The sequence below is a fragment of the Scyliorhinus canicula genome, chromosome 13 (genome assembly GCF_902713615.1).
Source record: "Scyliorhinus canicula chromosome 13, sScyCan1.1, whole genome shotgun sequence".
Lineage (NCBI taxonomy): Eukaryota > Metazoa > Chordata > Chondrichthyes > Carcharhiniformes > Scyliorhinidae > Scyliorhinus > Scyliorhinus canicula.
Genome location: NC_052158.1, coordinates 14,128,870 through 14,148,146, shown reverse-complemented (window position 1 = coordinate 14,148,146; position 19,277 = coordinate 14,128,870). Strand labels below are relative to the sequence as shown.

General features: G+C 50.2%; 1 protein-coding gene across 3 annotated transcripts in view; it reads left to right on the top strand.

Annotated features, from left to right (window-relative positions):
* The window catches only part of LOC119975508 (polypeptide N-acetylgalactosaminyltransferase 3-like), a 37,749-nt gene extending 25,450 nt beyond the window's left edge, over nucleotides 1-12,299 (top strand). The window contains exons 8-11 of one of the 3 annotated variants that reach the window (XM_038815273.1): nucleotides 1,057-1,188; nucleotides 7,373-7,465; nucleotides 9,690-9,842; nucleotides 11,873-12,299. In XM_038815273.1, the coding sequence (XP_038671201.1) occupies nucleotides 1,057-1,188; nucleotides 7,373-7,465; nucleotides 9,690-9,842; nucleotides 11,873-12,001 (507 nt within the window). In that variant the 3' untranslated portion in view covers nucleotides 12,002-12,299. The remainder of the gene's footprint in view (nucleotides 1-1,056; nucleotides 1,189-7,372; nucleotides 7,466-9,689; nucleotides 9,843-11,872) is intronic. The other 2 variants (XM_038815274.1, XM_038815275.1) reach the window with 2 other exon arrangements.
* The last annotated feature ends 6,978 nt before the right edge of the window (nucleotides 12,300-19,277 follow it).

Below are 19,277 nucleotides of genomic sequence, written 5' to 3'. Positions count from 1 at the left end.
CACATCTAGACCAGACCAGGTATGGGTGGCAGATTTCCTTCCCTTTTATCTGGAAACAAAATTATTAATTGTCCCCTGTTTGTTATGAGTTGCTGAAATAGTCTGGTGGTCATCATATCACCGTCCATTCCTTCACTTTCACTGGATCAAAAACCTGGAACACCCTCCCTAACAGCACCGCAGATGTACCTACACCTCAGGGACTGCAATGGTTCAAAGTGGCAGCTCATCACCACCTTCTGAAGGACAACTAGGAATGAGCAATAAATGCTGATCTAGCCAGCAATGCCCACATCACAGTATGACTGAAAGAGAATAGAGTGAAATATAGAGAGGGTTGAGATGAAGGAGATTGTGAGGAGACTTGTGTGGTGTAAACATCAACAGTCTAGTTGGGTTGAGTCAAGGTGGGGGCAGGATATGGAAATAAGGCAAGTTAATATGCCAATCAGCTATGATCTCATTGAATGGTAGAACAAACACATGGAGCTGAATGGCCTCCTACTGTTGCTATGCTCTTTCCTTCCAATTTGATGTAGCCAACATATGGATTATGACAAATTTCCAGCGGACTACCTTCAACGGTGGCCCAGGGGAAACAGGGGCCATTAATAATTGTGATTCCTTCGCCCTTATTTCTTTTGGCTCATTAGTTGTGAAAATGTAGTGGGTCGGGGAGGAAAGGCTGTTTTGACTGGCAGCAGAGCCTTGGGTAATGAAGTTCCCTTTCCAATTGGCGGTGGGAAGTAAGGCGCAGCTCCCAAGGATGGACATGTTGGGTGGCAAATGGTGGGACCGTGGAGTGAGGGAACACTTGGAGGTCAGAGGTCACATGACGAGGATTCCAGGGTGACATCCAACCAGAGTTGGCTGCCTGAGTCCCCAATGGCCGACTGAACATTGTCAGCTGAAGCAGGACTTTAGTGGGAAGCACCCGGGGGGGGGGGGGGGGGGGGGGGGGGGGGGGCAGAGGAAACCAGCATTTTCTGGAGATTTGGGAATGCTGAACCAGGGGAGCATGGCGGAGTAATCTGTGTCCTCCCCCTTTCTTTCAAGGGTTTGTTCGGTGACATATCTGAGAGGAAGAGGATTAGGGAGAGGCTGCAATGTATGAATTTCACTTGGTACCTCAACAACATCTACCCAGAGCTCTTTGTACCAGACATGCGCCTAACAGCGTACCCAGCGGTGAGTAGGCCGAGCTTTCCCTGTGGATTGATTGCTTCAGAGTGCAGGAGCTTTACTGAAGCTTCGCTTGCGGATGTTCGCAATGTCAATACAAAACAACAACAACTTACATTCATATAGCCCCTTTAAACGAGCAAATCACCCCAAGAGCACGATCAGACAGAATTCCACACAGAGCCACTGAAGGGAATATTCGATCTGGTGACCTAAAAGCTTGGTCAAAAGAGGAGGTTTCAGGGAGCACCTCTGTGGAAGAGAGCGAGAGAGAGAGAGAGGTGGTGAGGTTTTCTTTTCGTATTCTTTGATGAGATCTTTGATGAGATTGGGGCAGCACGGTAGCATGGTGGTTAGCATAAATGCTTCACAGCTCCAGGGTCCCAGGTTCGATTCCCGGCTGGGTCACTGCCTGTGTGGAGTCTGCACGTCCTCCCCGTGTGTGCGTGGGTTTCCTCCGGGTGCTCCGGTTTCCTCCCACAGTCCAAAGATGTGCGGGTTAGGTGGATTGGCCATGCTAAATTGCCCGTAGTGTCCTAAAAAGTAAGGTTAAGGGGGGGGGGGGGGTTGTTGGGTTACGGGTATAGGGTGGATACGTGGGTTTGAGTAGGGTGATCATTGCTCGGCATAACATCGAGGGCCGAAGGGCCTGTTCTGTGCTGTGCTGTTCTATTCTATTCTATCTGTGTGTCTCTGGCAAGGCCGGTTTTTGTTGCCCTTGAACGGAGTGTTTGCGCAACCATATCGGAGGGCAGTTTGGAGTCAACCACTGATTGCTTTGGGTTTTGGGGTCACGTGTAGGTTGGACCAGGTAATGACAACAGGCTAGGCAGGCTGTGATGTCACTCATGGGAGGGGCTAGGCCTGTTTTAAGTTTTGTTATCAGCCCTGCCCTGTGTCTATAGTTTATAGTTTAATTTTTAAGAGTTCTGCTCTGCTACCTGAGGAAAGGAGGTGTGTTTCTCAGACTGACTTCAGGAAGCTTCTCTCTCAAGGACTTTGTGAATAAATCTGTAATCCACTGAGTGTTAACTGTATCAATAAGTGGCATTTGACCTGTGGGTGTGGATTTTGCTTAATTGAAATTTTCTAAAGAGATGATAAAGTTCGCTGAAAGACCTTTCTTTTTTGTGAGGACTGTTGAACAATTGAACAGCTGTTTTTTTGCTTAGATGTTAATGGGGTTAATCCACTATAAAAGATCCTTAGGTATCAGTGGAATCGAGCCTAGAGGGAAGTATCCTTTCCTCAGTTTGCAAATTGAAAAATTGTTGGGGGGGGGGGGCTTGTCCAGTTTCCTGACAAAAATAAGGGTCTGGCCTGGGTACTTTAACAGGTAATAATGACGGGGGGAAGGCGGATAGGCAAGACCTGAGGAGGGTTTCAAAATGGAGACAGCACGGTAGCACAGTGGTTAGCACAGTTGCTAACCTTTACAGCGCCAGGGTCCCAGGTTCGATTCCCGAATTGGGTCACTGTCTGATCGGAGTCTGCATGTTCTCCCCGTGTCTGCGTGGGTTTCCTCCGGGTGCTCCGGTTTCCTCCCACAGTCCAAAGATGTGCGGGTTAGGTGGATTGGCCACGCTAAATTGCCCTTAGTATCCAGAAAGGTTAAGTGGGTTTACTGGGATAGGGTGGAGGCGTGGGCTTGAGGAGGGTGCTCTTTCCAACGACCGGTGCAGACCCGATGGGCCGAATGGCCTCCTTCTGCACTGTAAATTCTATGATTCTATGAGACCCGACCAATATTCTAGGGGGGCAGACAGTTAACTTGCTGCAGAAGGTGGACAGAGGCTGCGAGTTATTCCCAGGTTGATTTCCAGCCCTTAAAATGAAAGGAAATACTGCGGCTGCTGGAGATCTGAAATAGAAACTCAGCTGGCCTGGCAGCATCCTGGAGAGGGAAACAAGAGTTAATGGGCGGAATTTACCCATTTTGTTTTGAGCCAAAGTGTGAACTCCGGCTGGAAGAGCGGAGGGTTGCCCGCCGGCTTTTTGCGCTTCCGGCTTTTGCCGCCACATTTTTAAATGCTTTGACAAGGGGTGTATCCCACAACCTCACCATGTGGGGGCGGGCTCTGATCGCGCCTGCCCCGCCAGTAACTTTGGCTTTCAAAATGGTGCTCCGATGTTCAAACCCCCCCCCCCCCCCCCTCCCCCCCACCCACCCTCTGCACCACGAGGGCACAGTTCACTTCCCCAAGGTATTGCCCCAAGGCACAAACCCGAAATATTAAATCTTGTTTCACTCTCCACAGATGCTGCCAGACCTGCTGAGATTTTGGCTCAGTGGGTAACTCACCCAGTTGTCCCTCCGTCAGAGGTTTGTGCGTTCAAGATCCACTCCAGAGATGTTTTAAAAATATATTTTATTCAACGCATTTTCATAGAAACAAACTAAAGTAGAAGATCAACCAAACAGTTTTATAAACAACCAACGCCCACTCCCACCCCTCCTGCCCCTGGCTCCTCTAATACCGCCCCCTTCTCACATCCTGCCTTCCCCATTTTAAACCCCTTGTCCCCACCCCCCCACCACCCTCACCCCCTGTGTTGAATGTATTACTGCTACCATTCACCATTGTATTGCATTACACTGTATTATATTGTGTTGATGCCCTTCTGGGCTCCGCCTATGGCTCCGCCCCCTCGGGGGAGGTATATAGATCTGCAGCCTGTAGGCGGCACTCAGTACAGAGCAGTCGCAGGCAGGCGCAGATCTAGCTGATTAAAACCATTGTCAACTTCAACTCTTCGTCTCGTGTGAATTGATGGTCACATCACCCCCGACCCCTCAAACCTCCTTAAAGAAATCAGTAAACGGCTCCCACCTCCAGGTGAACCACCCGCCGTCCCCCCTCAAGACGAACTTAGCCTCCACCCGCAGGAATTCCGCCGGGTGGCTCACCCACACCCCTGCTTTCGGCAGCTCCGAGTCCCACCACCCAAGCAAAATACGTCTCCGGGCTGTCAAGGAGGCAAAGGCCAAACCATCGGCCTCTCTCGCCCACCTGCTCTCCCAGATCGTCCGACACCCAATATCGCCACCTCTAGATTCGGGACCCCTGCCAGAACCCCCTCCATCTTGGACATGCCCAGATCATGCGGACGTGATTCGCGGGGCCGCCCCGCACTCCGCCAACACCTATCCTCTACCTCCTCAACAAACCTACTCATCCTTGCCACCATCATATGCACACTATGGATCACTTTAAACTGATTGAGGCTTAACCTCACACACGATGAGGACACGTTCACCCTCCGCTAGGCTTCTGTCCATGTCTTGCCTCCCCCACTTCCCTTCCCAATTCCTCCTCCCACTTATGCTGTATGCCCCGCCAGGGCTTCCTCCTCATCCATTAACTCCTTATCGACATTAGACAGCTTCCTCTCCCCTATCGCCTCCCTCAACAGCACCTTGTCTTGCAACCCCAGAGGCGGCAGCCCAGGAAAGGATGGCACCTGCCTCCTTACAAAGCCCTGAACCTGCAGGTACCCAGAGCCATACCCCCCCTGGGCAACTCGTACTCCTCCTCCAGGTCCTCCAACCTCTCAAATTTGCCCCTAGATCGGTGCCCACACCGAGGCACCCTCCAACCCCACCACCTCGCCCTCACTCCAAGAAAGCTCTCCTAACCCGCAGGATCTCTCTCTCTCTCTCCTCCCCCCCCCCCCCCCCCCCCCCCCCACACACACACACACACACACACACACACACACACATAAATCCAGAGATCAGCCCATTGACCTTCCTAAAAAATGACTTGGGGATGAAGATTGGGGGGCTCTGGTACACAAACAGAAATATAGGCAGCACTGTCATTTTTACTGTCTCCACCCACCCTGACAGCAGCAGCACATCCCACCCTTTCATCTGCTCCACCAGCCGAGCCAGGTTCAACTTGTGCGGCTGCGCCCAGCCCCACGTCACCTGGATAACCAAACATCTGAAACAGGCCTACCACCCTGAAAGGCAACTCCCCCAACCTCCTTTCCTGCCCTTCAGTCTCAATCGGGAACACCTCGCTCTTCCCCATATTATGGCCAAATTCCTCTCAGGTCCCCATGATGTCTCCGATGCTGCCCAACGTGTCTGAAATATACAGCAACAGGACGTCGGCATACACTGAGACCCTGTGCTCGACGCCCCCCCCATCACCAGCGCTCAATCCCTCTCCAGTCCTTCGATGCCCTAAGCGTCATTGCCAGCGGCTCTATCGCCAAGGCAAAAAGCAACAGGGACAGTGGGCACCTCTGCCTTGTCCCATGATGCAGCCCGAAGTACCCAAACTCACTCGGTTCGTCCGCACGCTTGCGAACGACGCTTTATATGGCAGCCGGACCCAATCCACAAACCTCTGCCTGAACTGCCCCAACACCTCCAGCTGATACTCCCACTCCACCCGATCGAACACCTTCTCTGCATCCATCGCCATCACTACCTCACCTCCTGCCCCTCTGAAGGCATCATGATTACATTAAACAGCCTCCTCACGTTCGCCGACAACTGCCTCCCCATCACAAAACCTGTTTGATTTTTGCCTATCACCACCGGGACGCAGCCCTCGATTTGCCCCCCCCCCCCCCCAAGCCATATAACCTTCTATAAAATGCCTCAAATGCGCCATTCATCCCCTCTGGGTCCATCACCACCTTACCCTTATCATTCCTTACTCTGTCAATTTACCTCGTCACCTCTTGCTTTCTCAACTGATGGGCCACCATCCTGCTCACCTTCCCCCGTACTCTGACCCTCCGTAACTGACCCACCACCTTCTCTGTAGACTCCATCTGGAGCCTCTGTCTCTCCTTCAGGAACCCTGCCTCTGACGCCTCCGAGTACCTCCTAAACACCCTCAAAATCTCATCCAGTCTTGCCGTCTCTACCAACTCTGCTTTCTCCCCATGTCCACCCAATGTGGCGAATGGTCCCTCAGCTCCTTCACCACTGCTGACTCCCTCGACGGCTTGGGACTCGACCGGTCCAAACTCAGTTCTACAACTATTAAAATCCCCCCCTCCATAATCAGCAGATTCAAGAATAAGTCAAGAATATTCCCGAACACCTGCCTAATAAAACCAACATCATCCCAATATGGGGCGTAGATATTTACCAGAACTACCGGCATCCCCTCCAACTTTTCACTCACCATCACATATCACCGTCCCCCAACTCCGGATCGGCCACAACACTCCCTACCTCAAACGCTATCCGTTTATTAAACAACACTACCACCCTCCTCGTCTTCATAACCAGCCCCGAATGGAACACCTGCCCCAGCCATCCTTTCCTCAACCTTGTCTGATCCCCTATCTTTAGGTGCGTTTCTTGAAATAAAAGGCCCGAAGACACGCGACCGTTTGACCAGCCCATTCAATCCCCTCACGTTCCACATGACCAGCCTGGTCGGGGCGGGGTGGGGGCTCCTCGCCCCCTTCCCCTGCAGATCAGCCATACCCTTTCTTGAGCCAGCCTCTGGCCCGTGTCAGACGACCCTCCAGATCCGCCCTCGGATGTCCAGCATCATCGATCTCCTTTCAACTGCGCCACACCAACCGCACCCTTGTCAGCAACCCTCCCCTCCCTCAAACAAAGAACTGGATTTATCCTCCCCTCCCCCAACACCTGCCTCCTGGCAACCCCCCCACCTCACAAAATATAAGCCTTTTTTTAAGCTTGGGAAATTAACATGTAAAACAGGATAAAATGTCAAGTTTAACAACATGGTGGAATAATACATTGAGAAGCATGTTGGGAAGTTTCACGGCTAACTCGAGTTATTTTATTGGTGAGTTAACCAGGTTCGAGACTGAGTCCCGGGTGGGTGTTAAATTAACGAGTCTCGGCCTTTGCAAGTCAGGTCTGGAGGTCACAGCCAGGGTCGAGGGTTTCAGTGGGTTCTCCAGATAAATCAGCTGCAAATCTGCAACGTGGCTTCACACCAGTGACTCTTCCCCGAAGCCATTTCTTTTTTAGAGTACCCGATTACCAATTAAGGGGCAATTTAGCGTGGCCAATCTGTACATCTTTGGGTTGTGGGATAAAACCCACGCAGACACGGGGAGAATGTGCAAATTCCACATGGACAGTGACCCAGGGCCGGGATTCGAACCCGGGTCCTCAGTGCTGCAGTCCCAGTGCTAACCAACCCGAAGCCATTTCTAACGTTCATTTTTACTACCGTTACAGCTGATGAATAGAGGGACCCAGCTCTGTTTGACCATTGGACTGGCTGGAAGCTCTGTGTTAATGTACCCCTGCCACAGTCTCCAGGAACATCAGGTAAACAGGCGAGAGGGAGAAATAACAGCGAGGGAAACCTCGAAACGTGCCCGGTGATTCTGATGGCCACTCGGCAGTTCCTGGCTTCACTGTTTTCTGAACTGTGCCGACAAGAAAGTGCCTGATCCCTGCTCTGCGTTGGCCACAGTCACAGCGGATGTCAGTGACGACTCAGTTCTCACCTCTGGGTCAGCATGTTCAACACCCACTCCAGCGACTGGAGCACATAAATCTAGGCTGACATTCCCAACACAGTACTGCGGGAGCGCTGCACTGTCAGAAATGCCAGTCCGTGTACAAAACTTTAAACAGGGGCCCTGTATGCCTCTGGGGTGGTTGTAAAAGACGCCTTGGCAGTGTTTTGATTAGGAAGAGGGAAGTTATTCCCAGTGCGCCAGGAGCAGGGATGTGTTGCTACAATTATACAGGGCCTTGGTGAGGCCACACCTGGAGTATTGTGTGCAGTTTTGGTCTCCTTATCTGAGGAAGGATGTTCTTGCTTTCGAGGAAGTGCAGCAAAGGTTTACCAGACTGATTCGAGGAATGGCGGGACTGTCCTATGAGTAGAGATTGACTAGGTTAGGATTGTTCTCGCTGGAGTTCAGAAGAACGAGGGGGAGGATCTCATAGAGACTTATTGGATTGGATTGGATTTGTTTATTGTCACGTGTACTGAGGTACAGTGAAAAGTATTTTTCTGCGAGCAGCTCAACAGATCATTAAGTACATGGGAAGAAAAGGGAATAAAAGAAAATACATAATAGGCAACACAAGATATACAATGTAACTACATAAGCATTGGCATCGGTTGAAGCATACAGGGTGTAGTGTTAATGAAGTCCGTCCATAAGAGGGTCATTTAGGAGTCTGGTGACAGTGGGGAAGAAGCTGTTTTTGAGTCTGTTCGTGCGTGTTCTCAGACTTCTGTATCTCCTGCCCGATGGAAGAAGTTGAAAGAGTGAGTAAGCCTGGTGGGAGGGATCTTTGACTATGCTGCCCGCTTTCCCCAGGCAGCGGGAGGTGTAGATGGAGTCAATGGATGGGAGGCAGATTTGTGTGATGGACTGGGCGGTGTTCACGACTCTCTGAAGTTTCTTGCGGTCCTGGGCCGAGCAGTTGCCATACCAGGCTGTGATGTAGCCAGATAGGATACTTTCTATGGTGCATCTGTAAAAGTTGGTCAGGGTTAATGTGGATTTATAAAACTCTTAACAGGACTAGACAGGGTAGATGCAGGGAAGATTTTCCTGATGGTGGGTGTGTCCAGAACCAGGGGTCACAGCCTGAGGATTCAGGGTAAACCATTTCGGACAGAGATAAGGAGACATTTCTTCACCCAAAGAGTGGTTTGCCTGTGGAATTCATTACGACAGGAAATAGTTGATGCTAAAACATTGAATATATTCAAGAGACGGCTAGATGTAGCAGTTGGGGCAAATGGGATCAAAGGCTATGGGGAGAAAGCAGGATTAGGCTATTGAGTTGGATGATCAGCCATGAAATAAAAATCGCTTATTGTCACGAGTAGGCTTCAAATGAAGTTACTGTGAAAAGCCCCGAGTCGCCACATTCCGGCGCCTGTTCGGGGAGACTGGTATGGGAATCGAACCATGCTGCTGCCCTGCCTTGGTCTCCTTTCAAAGCCAGCGATTTAGCCCTGTGCTAAACAGCACGAACAGATCATGATAAATGGCGGAGCAGCCTCAAAGGGCCAAAAGGCCTCCTCCTGTTCTGACCTTCTATGTATCTATGCTCGACCAGCAGCACTAAAAAGAATCCGATCATCTGCTCGTTGTTTGTTGAAGCTTCCTGTGTGCAAATTGGCTGCTGCATTTCCTGTATCGCAGCTGCACTTCAACAAGTACTCGACTGGCAAAGCGGCATGTGGCGCAGTGGTTAGCACTGAGTCTGCGGCGCTGAGAACCTGTCGAATCCCGGCCCTGGGTCACTGTCCGTGTGGAGTTTGCACATTCTCCCATGTCTGTGTGGGTTTCACCCCCACAACCCAAAAGGTGTGCAGGCTAGATGGATTGGCCACGCTAAATTGCCCCTTAATTGGAACAGAAAATAATTAGGTACTCTACTTATTTTAAAAACGTACCCAACTTTTGTAAATGCGTTGGGGCTATCGGGAAGAACTCTGTACCAATTCAAGTATAACTTTCTCCGGTGACGGTACTCAAAATGGATTCTTACCCTGTTCATGTTCTCTGACTCCCGACAGTACTTTGAGTACACGCCACTCGGTGAAATCCTCACCAAATCCTCCCGCCGTCTGTGCCTTCAGGCTGGGATTCCCACAGTGCTGCTAACCAATTGCGCCACCTCCGGATGGATCGCCAACGCACTGGGGGCTCAGAGATTCCACATGAGTGAGGTAATGCAACACGGGCAGCATTCACAATTCTGCAGCACACGGAAATCAAGTGGGAAACTTTTCTAATCTGGGTGGCTTCCCGATCTGTAAACAGTCCGGAGATCCACTTCCTGACCAAGCATTTAGATTGTAGAGCATTCCTCAACAACACCGTCATACTCTCCCTCCCGCAAATCATGTCCTCTCCCCTAATGGCTGAGGAAATCATCAGGCGTACATCAGTCCCCGTAGGTCCTTTCCCCCTCTGAGACTGTGGGACAGTGGGTCAGACACTGTCCTTTCCCCTCTGGGACTGGGCAGGACAGTGGGTCAGACACTGTCCTTTCCCCACTGGGACTGGGTGGGACAGTGGGTCAGACACTGTCCTTTCCTCCTCTGGGACTGGGTGGGACAGTGGGTCAGACACTGTCCTTTCCCCCTCTGGGACTGGGTGGGACAGTGGGCCAGACACTGCCCTTTCCCCCTCTGGGACTGGGTGGGACAGTGGGTCAGACACTGTCCTTTCCCCCTCTGGGACTGGGTGGGACAGTGGGTCAGACACTGTCCTTTCCCCCTCTGGGACTGGGTGGGACAGTGGGCCAGACACTGTCCTTTCCTCCTCTGGGACTGGGTGGGACAGTGGGTCAGACACTGTCCTTTCCTCCTCTGGGACTGGGTGGGACAGTGGGTCAGACACTGTCCTTTCCCCCTGTGGGACTGGGTGGGACAGTGGGTCAGACACTGTCCTTTCCCCCTCTGGGACTGGGTGGGACAGTGGGTCAGACACTGTCCTTTCCCCCTCTGGGACTGGGTGGGGCAGTGGGTCAGACACTGTCCTTTCCCCCTCTGGGACTGGGTGGGACAGTGGGTCAGACACTGTCCTTTCCCCCTCTGGGACTGCGTGGGACAGTGGGTCAGACACTGTCCTTTCCCCCTCTGGGACTGGGTGGGACAGTGGGTCAGACACTGTCCTTTCCCCCTCTGGGACTGAGTGGGACAGTGGGCCAGACACTGCCCTTTCCCCACTGGGACTGGGTGGGACAGTGGGTCAGACACTGTCCTTTCCCCCTCTGGGACTGGGTGGGACAGTGGGTCAGACACTGTCCTTTCCCCCTCTGGGACTGGGTGGGACAGTGGGTCAGACACTGTCCATTCCCCCTCTGGGACTGGGTGGGACAGTGGGTCAGACACTGTCCTTTCCCCCTCTGGGACTGGGTGGGACAGTGGGTCAGACACTGTCCTTTCCCCCTCTGGGACTGGGTGGGGCAGTGGGTCAGATTGTTACATATAAATGTTACGGTCGCCAGACCAGATCTTGACAATGGCTCAGATATTGGTCCAGAACCGCAACGGTTTAAAACATTTTTTAAGAGTGTGCAGACAGACCGATTAGCCTCAGGAATGATTGCATGAAAAACGGGGCTTGGTTATTTTTACAAACATAACTTTATTATAACAAAAGGAAAGCAATATTTAAACTTTTAAACTTCAAACCTAAGAAGAACAGCTTACATCTATCTCTTAACCATAACACCTGATGTGCCATTAAACAGCATACAGCTCTCAACACCACTTACACAGTCAGGCAATAACCTGGAACGCGCTGCCCACTCGGGTGGTGGGAGCAGAGATGGTCAACGATTTCCAATCTGCACTGTTTAAAAATAAGGAGTCGCGCATTTAAGACGGAGATGAGGCAAATCATTTCTCTCAGAGGGGTAGTGAATCTTTGGAACTCTCTTCCGAAAAGACGATATAAGCAGAGTCTTTGAATATTTTTAAGACCGAGCTACATGGATTCTTGATGAGCAAGGAGGCCAGAGGTTATCAGCAGGGGGCGTGGAGGGGTAAATAAACTTTGCAGGGCTATGGGATACAGCAGGGATTGTTTGGCTTGCTCCACGGAGAGCCGTCATAGAACCGATGGGCCAAATGGCCTTCTTTTGCGCCATAAGTGATTGTATGATTCCTGTACAGAGGGTGCAGGAGAGGTTTGCAGGGGTGGTTCCTGGAAGGTGACTGATGTGATTCTTGTTGTGTTTTTAACCCAGGATGGAATGATACTCAATGCCGCACTGGGCCTATGTCTGTCCGTGAAGGGAGAATACGTGAAAATGATGCAGTGTGATCCAGCGGACAAGCAGCAGCACTGGACTTTCATCAGCGGAGGATTTGACTGAGACATTTGCACGCTGGGCATCATGACCTGCCTCGCAGAGCAGAGTATCTATACCCGTGCACCTTGATGGCACCTACGCTGATCCTGGAGGTCTAATCACAGGAAGCCCCCGTCGCTAAACATTCCGCCCTCACATGTCCGTCATTGGTCACCTGTTGTGTCCAACGCACTCTTCCTCACATAATTGGACGAGTCCTAACTGTGAGAATTTCCCACGTCCAATATTTTAAAAACTTGTTGACATTTTTTATTTCCTTACTTTGAAGCCTCCACGGGTTTTCTCCTGCAATTTGTCTCCCGGCGGGGGGGGGGGGGGGGGGGGGGGGGGGGGGGGGGGGGGGGTTTGCCTCTTATTTCCTGGTGATTTGAGGGCAATTTTGGAGGGTGTTTGGGAAGCCGAGGTTGGAGCTTTTGAGCTTGGTTCAACTGAGCTGAAGCAAGTGTGGTTTAGCACACTGGGCTAAATCGCTGGCTTTTAAAGCAGACCCAGGCAGGCCAGCAGCACGGTTCGATTCCTGTACCAGCCTCCCCGAAGTGGCGCCGCAATGTGGCGACTAGGGGCTTTTCACAGTAACTTCATTGAAGCCTACTCGTGACAATAAGCGATTTTCATGTCAGGAATCCTTCACAATGCACTGAACAGTGTCTTTCCAAGATGTCCTTTGCTGAGTTACAGGGCCAGAGGCTGGAGCCACCGAACGTACAGGCTTTGAAAATGTTAACGAGAGATGTTTTAAGGAACACATCCTCCCCCCAGTTTTCCAAACGTTTTGTCGCTGATTGTGACTTTGTTTTACAAGTTATTTTCACCTGTCGTTTCTTGTCAAAGATTAAACAGTTCCATTGGGAAACATGTTAACAATGATGTTACCTTTACTCATAGCAAAAGGAAGGCCAGCCAGCCCCTTGGGCCTGCTCCGCCATTCTACTAGACCTGGGCTGATCCACATCTTAGCACCAGCTGCCCACCCTGACTTTGTAAAACATATTAGATTAGCCATGGCAAGGGCAGCACGATGGTGCAGTGGTTAGCACTGTTGCCTCATGGCGCCGAGGTCCCAGATTCGATCCTGGCTCTGGACACTGTCCGTGTGGAGTTTGCACATTCTCCCCGTGTTTGCGTGGTATTCGCCCCCACAGCCCAAAGATGTGCAGAGTAGGTGGATTAGCCACGCTAAATTGCCCCTTAATTGGAAAAAATGAATTGGGCACTTGAAATTTATAAAAAAAAGATTAGCCATGGCTAAGAAAAATTTAGCGCTGGAGAAGAGTTATAGGAATTCGATGCATTGGGCCCGATTTGACGGAAAAGCTCCGATCCGATTGCCACTCTGTGCCTGAAAGTCAGCTCACCGTGGCGTAGCGTGGCCGATAAGACCGTGCAACACCTCGTGAGATCCCACGCTATCCCGTGAGGCGTTATGATGTAAATCCCGCCCATTGTGAGTGGGATCACATTTTGGAAAATCTGCATATTAAATCACGGCAGCTAGTCTCACTTTAATGTGCAGATTCCCGAGGTACCTGAGCCTTTGGGATTCATCCCCTTTGCCTTGGAGACCTTGGGTGAGCGCTGGGGACCAGGTGGAATTGCACTCTTGGGGGTCTCTGAGGGGATTGAAGGCCCCCAGCTGCATGACCTTTGGGCAGGGTAGTTCCCTGGCACTGCTGGTGTCACATGGACACCCTTGCAAGTGGCACTGGCAGGGATGGTGCCATAGTATGGCCAAGCTAGCATATTATGCGCTCATGTGATTGGGCTGAGTGCCCTGTGTGAGTGTTGGGGGGAGTCCGGGAGGGGGGCGGGGGGGTGCTATGAGGCTATAGGGTCACTATGAGGCCCCCCCCAGTTCAGGCCTTCCCACCCCCCCCCCTCCTTCCCAAACCCATGACCTCTACCATCTAGAAGGACAAGGGCAGCAGATACCTGAGACCATCACCCTCCACTATATCCTCACTTGGAAATATATTGGCCGTTCCTTCACTGTCTCTGGGTCAAAATCCTAGAATTCCCTCCCTAACAGCACTGTGGGTGTACCTACATTCTATGGGCTGCAGCAGATTCAAGAAGTCAGCGCACCACCAGCTTCTCAAGGGTGACGGCATCCGCGTCCTGTAAATGAATACAAAACTAAAAACAAATCTCTGCAGCTTTGCAAGGACCCTCATATCCTTCTAAATTTGTGATGACCAGAACAGGAGGTGGTGCAAGGACCCTCATATCCTTCTAAATGTGTGGTGACCAGAACAGGAGGTGGTGCTCTAATTGGGGACTTACCTGAGTTTGTAAATGTGCAACATAACTTCCTTGCTTCAATGCCTCTGTTTATGAAACCCGAAATCCCACAAGCTCTTCCGCTCTTTCATCAGGTCCTGAAACCTTCAAAGGTCTATGCACATGCACGCCCCGGTCCTGTGACTCTTTAGAACCACTCCGTCTATGTCGCCTCTCCCTACCCTTACTGCCAGTGTGCCTCGCCTCACACCTCTCCACATTAAATTCCATCTGCCGCTTGTCTGCTCATTCTGCTGGCCTAACTATGTCCCTTTGCAAACGTTTTGTATCCTTCTCAGTGTTTGCCGTTCTTCCAAGTTTGGCATAATCGGGAAATTTTACTCTGGATCCCAACAGTATTTTATGTGCAGCAAAAGCAGCTGTGGTCGGAGCACTGACCCCTGGGCATCACTGCTGCCCAACATCCTCCAGTTGTAAATACAACCATTTACCTTGATTCGAATGGGCGGCATGTGGTGCAGTGGTTAGCACTGGGACTGTGGCACATTCTCCCCATGTCTGCGTGGGTTTCACCCCCACAACCCAAAGATGTGCAGGGGAGGTGGATTGGCCACACTAAATTGCCCTTTAATTGGAAAAAAAAAATAATTGGGTATTCTAAATTTATTTTATTTATTTGTTTTAATTTATCTTGATTCGCTGGATGTCCTTAAGCCAATTTTTTTTTTAGGCAGCACGGTGGCGCAGTGGTTAGCACTGCTGCCACACGGCGCTGAGGTCCCAGGTTCGATCCCGGCTCTGGGTCACTGTCTGTGTGCAGTTTGCCCCCACAACCCAAAGATGTGCAGCGTAGGTGGATTGGCCACGCTAAATTGCCCCTTAATTGGAAAAAAAATTGGGTACTCTAAATTTAAAAAAAAAGCCAATTTTGTTTTTTAATCCAAGCTGATTCGACCCTGATCCTATTCCATGAGTATCAAATTTGTCAACCATACAGACAACATCCGACACCTTCCCTTCCTTCATCATGGGGTGGCAATGGCGTAGTGTTATTGTCACCGCACTAGTAATCCAGACACCCAGGGTAGTCCGCTGGGGACAGGAGTTCGAATCCCTCCAGGGCAGATGGTTTTAATTTGAATTCAACCAAAATATGGAATTAAGTCTAATAACAACCATGAAATCATTGTCGATTGTGGCAAAAAACCATCTGGTTCACTAATGTCTTTCAGGATAGGAAATCTGTCATCCTTACCTGGTCTGGCCTACATGTGACTCCAGACCCACAGCAATGTGGTTGACTCTTAAACGCTCTCAGGGATGGGCAACAAATGCTGGCCAGCGATGGCCACATCCCGTGAACAAATAACGAAAAATCAACCTTCTCTACTATTTTTTTAATATTTAGAGTACATTTCTTCCAATTAAGGGGCAATTTAGCATGGCCAATCCACCTAACCTGCACATCTTTGGGTTGTGGGGGCGAAACCCACGCAAACAATCGAATGTGCAAACTCCACACGGACAGTGACCCAGAGCCGGCTCGAACCTGGAACGTCGGCGCCGTGAGGCAGCTGTGCTGCCCCCCCCCCCCCCTTCTCTACTATTTTAACAAAAATTCAATTAATTGGTAAAGCACAATCTGCCTTTTACAATTTTGTGCTAACCACCCTCAATAGAAATCAAACCTCTCCAAGTGCCGGTTGATATTTTCCACCCGCAATTATTGTTTCTCTCACCTTACCGCTGATGTTAAACTAACTGTCCTGTAGTTACCAGGAATATCCTCACACCCTTGAATAAGGGTGTCACATTTGCTTGTCTTCAATCCCCTGTCTCAAAATGCTACAAAATGTCCAATTAACAATTCTGTGGTGTACAAACCACACACACTGCAATGATTCAAGAAGGTGCGTCACCACCACTTTCTCAAGAAACTTCAGCTTTTGATCTATATAATATTTTGGTTTTTCAAGAGATTCCCTCCTGATTTATGAACCTGCATATCTGGTTCCTTTGATTCCTTCATGGAATGTGGGAGTCACTGGCTGGGCTAGCATTTATTGCCCATCCCGAATTGCCCTTTGAACTGAGTGGTTTGCTGGGTCATTTCAGAGGATATTTAAGAGTCAACCACATTGGGTCTGCAGTCACATGTAGGCCAGACCAGGTAAGGATGGCAGAATTCCTTCCCTAAAGGACGTAAGGGAACCAGATGGAGTTTTACGACAATTGACAATAGTTTCATGATCATCACTAGACTTTTCTGGACCCTAGTTTTCGCACTTCCCCGTCCGTAGGTTGACCAACTGTCCTATGTTTTAAGGGATTGTCCTGTAATTTGCCTTGCAGCCCAGAATGCCATTTGTCCTGGATTTCTGGGAGACTGCTGGAGTCTACTGGAATCATAGAATCCCTACAGTGCAGAAGGAGGCCTTTCAACCCTTGGAAAGTGCACCCTACCTAGGCCCATGCCCCCACCCTATCCCAGTAACCCCACCTAATCTATTGGACACTAATGGACAATTTTCCATGGCCAATCCACTTAACCTGCACAGCTTTGGACTGCGGGAGAAATCCAGAGCATCCGGATTCTCCACAGTCACGGGGAGAATGTGCAAACTCCACATAGTCAGTCACCCAAGGCTGCAATTAAACTCAGGCAGCTGGCGCTGTGAAGCAGCAGTGCTAACCACTGTGCCACCGTTAATTAAGAATTCAGCTGCTGGCAGCCATCTTCTAATTGCAAATAGGCACCAATTGTTTTTTTAATGAAATTGAAGCTGAACATAAATAATTGAAATATTAAAATACAGCCAACATTTACATATTTGAAAGCACTTTCTGGAGGAGCCTTGCAGTGGCAGTACACTTCCCAGCTCATGTGCATACTTTTTTTTTAATGTTCAGAATTTGTTTTAATCACTATTGTCAATTGCATAAAATTATACAAAAGTAGTTTACGTCTCTGTACAAAAGGAAAAAAATTGTTACATCGACCATCGGGAGCACAGCCTGCCTTCATTTTACCTCACGTTTGGGAAAAGAAAACTAGTAATAAACTGGATCAGCAAGCAGTCATAAGACCTGGTTCAGCTCTGATAGCAAATTCAGTCATATTGTCAGGAGGTGGTGCCTATTCCACATTGGTCTATAATATCATACATAAAGTGGATAGAAATAAACTCCAAATTAGTTGCCACTTATTTCTGTGGGCAGTACTGGAATCAAGATGAACAAGTAAAAACTTCAGAGAAAGGTTAGTTAGATTAAGCTTGCAATCATTGATGCATTCTGTAAAATTTATCAACTTTTCAGGTAATGTTTTCAGAACTCTGATCTTAGAGCCAAAAATATGGAGTGGCTCATGTGTATACTTGGTGATCATTTCCACAACACTAGCCATCAAGAGAGTTGTACAATTCAGCAGGTGGGTGGTTTGGGCGGGGCAGTACAATGGTGGAGTGGTTAGCAATGCTGCCTCACGGCGCCGAGGACCTGGGTTCGATCCTGGACCCAGGTCACTGTCCGTGTGGAGTTCAAGTTCTCCCGTGTCTGCGTGGATCTCACCCCCAACCCAAGGTGGATTGGCCATGCTAAATTGCCCCTTAATTGGAATTATTTTTTAAAGTGGGTGGTTTGAGGCAGGCAGTTCCAAGTGGGTGGGTCCCTTGTGGCCTGAGTCGGGTAGAAATCCCGGGGATCCAGGGTCTCAGCGGGTTGGGGTGGTCAGATGGTCCGGCATCCGTGTTGACTGGCAGCCCCGGGAAGGGGCATCCAGCTGACATGGTAGGAATGGGTCTGGCAGGCCCATGGAGATATGATCCTTCAGTCCGAGGGGGATGACCAGCAGATATGGGGGTCTAGCAAGCCCATGGGGGAGGGATGTTGGGGAGGGGACTTCTGAATGGGAGGTGTGTTTGGGAGGGGGTTTCTTAGTCAGCAAGGAATGGGAAGAGGGGCTGCTGAAGTTATTTGTTTAGGGTGAAGTGAATTAGGCATAGGTGTGTGTATGGGTTGGGGAATAGCATGGAGCATCATGGAACAGCAAGGGAGCAGTATGCACAGCTGCAACAGAGTCGAGGAGGCAAGTATTGTTTGGAGCAACCAGAGTTGAGACCCTAAACTGCTCTTTTGGGCCTCCTCAATGTCAATTTTACGCACATTGATCCCCTGGAGTGACTCCCTACCCACGGCATCGGGCAGCACGGTATCATAGTGGTTAGCACTGTGGCTTCACAGCGCCAGGGTCCCAGGTACGATTCTCCACTGGGTCACTGTGCGGAGTCTGCACATTCTCCCCGTGTCTGCATGGGTTTCCTCCGGGTGCTCCGGTTTCCCCCCAAAGTCCAAAGACGTGCAGGTTAGGTGGATTGGCCATGCTAAATTGCCCTTTGTGTCCAAAAAGGTTTGGAGGGGTTATTGGGTTATGGGGACAGGGTAGAAGTGAGGGCTTAAGTGATGGGCTGAATGGCAACCGTATGTACAGCGAACAACGTACAGTAACACTGTATGTTCGAATGTTCACCCACCCAGCTCCCTCAGATTTCCATGATGTGGAGATGCCGGCATTGGACTCAGATGAGCACAGTAAGAAGTCTTACAACACCAGGTTAAAGTCCAACAAGTTTGTTTCAAATCACTAGCTTTCGGAGCACTGCTCCTTCCTCAGGTGAATGGAGAGGTAGGTTCCAGAAACATTTATATAGACAAAGTCAAAGATGCGAGACAATACTTTGAATGCGAGCATTTGCAGGTAATTACGTCTTCACAGAGCCAGAGAGAGGGGTAACCCCAGGTTAAAGAGGTGTTGTCTCAATTGTCTCAACCCGGGACAGTTGGTAGGATTTCGCAAGACCAGGCCAGATGGTGGGGAGTGAATGTAATGCGACATGAATCCAAGGTCCCGGTGAGGCTGTACTCGTGTGCGGAATTTGGCTATAAGTTTCTGCTCTGCGATTCTGCGTTGTCGCGCGTCCTGAAGGCCACCTTGGAGATCGCTTGCCCGAAGATCAGAGGCTGAATGCCCTCGACTGCTGAA